Consider the following 5,386-nt stretch of genomic DNA (forward strand, 5'->3'; position numbering starts at 1 on the left):
GCCTCGACGCCTTAGACATGATGATTTGAAGTTCTCTTTCTCATTTTGCTTTTACCAATTGGGCTTTTGCACTAGGTTACATGTGGATAGCTTTGCAGCAAGTCACATATTACAGAATCGTGCAATGAGTTGGTAGAGGGCTTTTCTTTCTTTTTTAACAAAGCCATCAGTACAATATCATGTCCATGAAAACGTTGGCACAGGAATACCTCACCACCACCGCATTAGGTTCCACCCCATTCCGAAAGACTCGATCAAGATCCAAAAAAGTTGTTTGTTTTTTATGCCATCCCAACCATAAAGGTGACAGTCTTTGCCACAAAAAGGGGCGATTGGAAAAGGTCCTTGTAGTGCCTCTGATCGATCAAGAATCTCTTTCGAACGACCAAGTCAGAATTAAACAATGATGTTTCCTTGGCCGTGTGGAACATGGATGAGCATTATGTCATTCTTACAAGTGATCCCCCTTTCAGGACTGGAAGAAGTGCTATATGAGGACTTCGAAGATTAGATATAGAATGCTTCTTTCCATTCCTTGTGAGCCATCGATTTCTCCAAAACAAGAGATCAAAGTGTTCCATTTTTTCCCATTAAGTCAACGGCGTTACACCATTGGGATACTTCGAATAAACAAGAGTACATATAGGATACACCAGTGCTCAAACCCTTTCTTGAGATATCTTCCAAACTGTTGGGGTCATTACTATGAACGTTGTTCCCTCTTCATTGGTGTGAAATCAGTTGGCTCTGTAGTTTGAGAATTCTGCTGATCCCAAGTATTCCATCTCCATCATTGCATAGGGGAATATAATAAGTAAAGAGGAGAAGGCATGACCAGAATAATTGTGTGATATAAGTGAATTTATCCAATTGAGGCATGTTGGATTGAGAAAAAAGGATTCCCTCTAGAAAGAAAAAGACTCCTTCCTGTCAGAGTAGTGACAGTTCACTATGGTTGGTTCTTTTCTTCCTTTGTTGACCAATGGGAAGCATGGGAGAAACTACTGATCTGTCCTCATCCGCTTGCATACGGCCCACTAACTGCCTTCTGTCTTTCCAAGCAGCAGTGAGTTACGTCAACAAGCCTACCCTTGCGAAGCAAGTTCTTGGAGTGCAGCCCACGCCTACCCACCTTCTTTTCCCCTTGAACCCCCGTATTGGTCGCTCGGCTATGAGATGGATGCCTTGCTCCCTTTTTCCTAACGCCTTACAGTTAGAGGGGCAACTGACTAGTGGGATCAGCTTCTCACCCTAAAACACACTCGTCCAGCGCAGCAGCCGGCTCACCGGCGCCAACTTCACTTCTTCTTTGGGACAAAAAGACCAACCAATGAATACGAGCAGTGCATCTTTTCCATTAAGGAGAACCAACCGGACGGACGAGGGCCAGCCAACCAAAGAAGAGAGAGAATGACAGCAAAGGCTGGCTTCCAGATAGACGTAGGCATCACCAGTGGCCTTTATCTAGTTTATCAATCTCCTTGATGAGATCATGCCAGATGCAACTCTTGGGGTTTTTTCCTGCACTCATGATGTCTTTCAAACCTTTCAGCCTTGAGGTTGGCTCTTTGTCCGATACATAAGAGAGCTAGATATTGACCCTCGCCGTACGTCCTCTGGATCACGGATTTGAATCCCCTGATGATTAAGGCCGGCCGGCCTTGTGGACAATCAATTCCACCAGTTGTTCACACATTGTCAAATGTCTATCGACATGCCTTTACTCCTTTGATGTCATCAGGCGTCTTTCCTCATCCTCTATGAGCCTGCGGGGGTTTCGTGGGTGTTTGGGGGGGTGATTTCGTCTTCTCCCCCCCTTTCATATTCGGATATGACACCTTCATCGAAAGATGTCCACCCACTACTACTCCTCTCTATCTTGCTGCTCCCCCCCCCCTACATAGTTGGATGCGACAGAAGCCACCGACTCAGCCTCCATCGCAAAGACAATATGATCTAACAGAAAGAGAAAAATAAAGAGAGAACATAAGCAACATGAAAAAGAGTCATTTCTTTTTTCCATTAGTGTGCTCATATTCGATCCTTTCTACAATGCCCATAGATAAAGTGCTTCATTTTAGATCAATTCTTCACAGCAATCGCTTTGATCCTCCCCCTCAGTGAAAAACCATAATTCGCCTAGAGGAATTCCTCCCAGTGGACTGCCATGTACTCAAAGTGAATTGTCTAAGAGCTAGAGCTTGCATCTTCTGATAAGGATGCATCCATGGAGATTGGGGTTAGGGCTTGGCCTCTGTGCAGATTGGATGTGCCCTCCCCCTCAGGAAGGGCGCTATTGCCTTGACCCCCCTCCTCATTCTCGAGAAGAGGAGCAGAACCAGGTGAGTGGGGATGCAGCTCCGTGGATGGCCCATTTGGCATTTCTGAACCCCCGAGGGCGGGACCGCCCGAGCCGCTTTCATTGAATGCTTCTAGGCTTGAATAGTTCATCTGATCCCAATTTGGAGTTGAAAAAAAGGTCCTCTTTCTTGTCCACTATCCATCTTTTCTCAATTGTGATCATCTTCTTCTTTCTGATGGCTCAGATAAATCCGCTATACTCAGACTATGAGATACAGGCTTGACCTGACACCATCTGCATCTGCCCTCGTCAATAGAGCAGTTTTTTTCTTTGAAGCTTTCAACATGATAATTCTTTCTTTTTCTTCTTTTAATATGGATATAGAGAATGGAAGAGACAGAGGTTGAGGTTTACAGTTTGGGTTCGGTAAGGGGTGATTATGCCTTTGCATGAGTGCCCACAAAGTTTCCTAGTGCAACCATTCTATCTATTAAAAACAAGAGCATAGAAGTAGCAGACAGGTAGGGTAGCCGACTTGTGATTCCTACTCCCACATGCTCTTCTTTCTTCCTATTCATTCTTCCAATTATCAGAAGAGCTTGCGTCACTCCCAGCCCAAACCCACCCGTTAGAGCAGCGAGCTGGTTACTGTTGGAAGTCTCAGGCCCAGAAGGTCATAGTCAGCCACACCAACCCTAGTTCAAGGTATTCGTCTTGAAATAGAGACATTCATTGCAGTTGGTGGCATAGATAACCCCGAGAGAAAAGAAAGAGAGGGAAAGAGAACTGTAATGGTTATTAGAAGGGAGGGTCGGTAGCCCATTTGGATAAGATAGGCCTATCCTATCATCTGCTTTCCTCATATGAGCCCTCCTCTCTACTGTGCCAAATAGCCACTTTTGTCCCGTTGAAGTTGAAGCATCAGATTCTCAGAATTGTGCCCAGTGTGTTATCACAATCGGTACACCTTCATTCGCATCCGCTCGGAAATCAAACCCCTTCTCAGACGGACCTATCCACATGAAGGGCTATGTGTCGTACTTTGCTTGGGTGCATACTTTCTTTCATTAATGATGTCATGGAGGTAGAGCAGGCCCCCAACCTTAGTCTAACATCAATGAAGGGCCGAGAGACATCTTTCTCTCATGGGAACATAGGTGTCCATGCCTTCGGGATCTACTTGAGTGCTGCTTCGCAGAAGGGGAACATCACCACCTGAAGCTGCCCAACGGTGTTCCATTCACTATGTATGAGGAAAAAAGCAAAAGATCATGAGGAAGTGAGGGATAGGGTACTGATAGATAGGGACCACAGAGGAGTCAAGCAGCAAAGAGAAGATGGGATTGGGTCGAGAGTAGACAACGAGCGTATAGTGTAGATGACACTTTTTGTAAAGAGCCCCATTAGTGCGAGCAAGTTTGCGAGTCGAGACTACATCTGATTCCATGAGTCTACTTCGCGATACAACGAGAAAAGCACTCGCAAAGCCCTGACGCAATTTGTGAGTGTCCATCACATCACGTCACGAGCAAAGCCCACAAAGCACTCGCAACTTTGAATGTTGAAAGAAGGGAACTCGTCAAGGAAGTCATAACATAACATAGTGAATCTCATGTTGTCTGAATCAGCCTTATGCTTTGCGAGTGCTTTGTGGGCACTTTTCTTATGAGTTCATTTCAGATGAACAAGAAGGCTTTGTTCTGACATGAACATCACCTTCAAGTTGAAAAGAGTGCTGATTGAGGTGAAATGAGATTCACTATGTACCTTGATGTCCTTGAAAGTCCAAAAAAATGACATTCACTCTGATAGTGGTTTGTTTGGGCATTTAAAGCCAAAGCGAAGCGAGTGTGCTTCAGATTTTTTGTATGGATAATGGCATACAATTTGTTGTATGAAAAATGGCATAAAATTGCAATTTGTTTTCCTTTCAAGAATCTCCTTTCCTTTCCTTTAGAAGCACTAATGCCAACTATCAGATTGAAAGCTATTTTTGTCAAAGCTTCGCTTTGCAAGTTCCCTTCTTTCAAAAAACACTCCTTTCAATCCGATCTTGAAGGAAAATGGAATTTTTTTCTTTTTTGTGATATTCAATAGTAATGGGATACAATTTGTTGTGTGGAAAATGGCATACAATTTTTGGTATGGTCAATACCAATGGCATACAATTGCCATTGATCCTTTCCTTTTCATACATTGCTTTTCCTTTCATCCTTTTCTTTCCTAAAAAAGCACTAATGGCATCTGATTTTTGGTATGGTCAATACTAATGGCATATAATTGCAATTGATCCTTTCTTTTCCATCAAGTCCTAACCTTTTCATAAATCAGGTCAGATTTCAGTTTCTAAAGGTTAGGTCATATAAGGTTAGAGCAAATAAGGTCACATAAATCAGATAAGGCCAGAGCAAAGCCAGCAAAGCCTTCTTGTTCACTTTTCATTGATTTTAGGACATCAAAGTTTGATGGACAATTGTCTTTTTCTTTGATCTTTAATGAAACATTAATAGCATACAATTTGTTGTATGGATAATGGCATCTCATTTTTGGTATAGTCAGCATTAATGGCATACAAATTTTTGGTATGGTCAACACAAATGGCATCTAATTACAATTCATCCTTTCTTTTCAATAATCTCCTTTCCTTTCAATAATCATCCTTTCCTTTCCATTCATTGGTATGGAAATTGGCATACAATTTTTTGTATGGTCAGCACTAATAGCATACAATTGCATTTTTTATATGGAAAATGGCATACAATTGTCATTTATTTTTTCCTTTCTATAATTTTATTTTAATAATCTTCTTTCCTTTCCATAAATTCCAGAATTTCTATTCAATAATCTCCTTCCATTTTTGTTTTCCATTAATGAGACTGAAGGTCACTAATTCAGGTCAAACAAATCTTGAAAAGTGCTGGCCCTGACCAGGAAAGATGAAATTGCAACTGTATGCCATTCATGCTGACCCTAACCAAAGAGTGAATACCTTTTTGCCCTAATTACCTTATAATTGAATGGCATTATTCAGGCAAAATGATATGCACTTTTTTGGTTAATTCTTTCAGCAAACAAAAAAAAATT

General features: G+C 42.1%; 1 protein-coding gene across 1 annotated transcript; it reads right to left on the reverse strand.

Annotated features, from left to right (window-relative positions):
* Nucleotides 1-396: 396 nt before the first annotated feature.
* Nucleotides 397-879, reverse strand: LOC116259361 (putative ATP synthase protein YMF19). The gene is given in 3 exon segments (XM_031637135.2): nucleotides 397-504; nucleotides 506-576; nucleotides 579-879. Coding segments are annotated over 3 exon segments (480 nt in total).
* Between the last annotated feature and the right edge of the window lie 4,507 nt (nucleotides 880-5,386).

This window comes from Nymphaea colorata, chromosome 8 (genome assembly GCF_008831285.2).
Source record: "Nymphaea colorata isolate Beijing-Zhang1983 chromosome 8, ASM883128v2, whole genome shotgun sequence".
NCBI classification, from domain to species: Eukaryota; Viridiplantae; Streptophyta; class Magnoliopsida; order Nymphaeales; family Nymphaeaceae; genus Nymphaea; species Nymphaea colorata.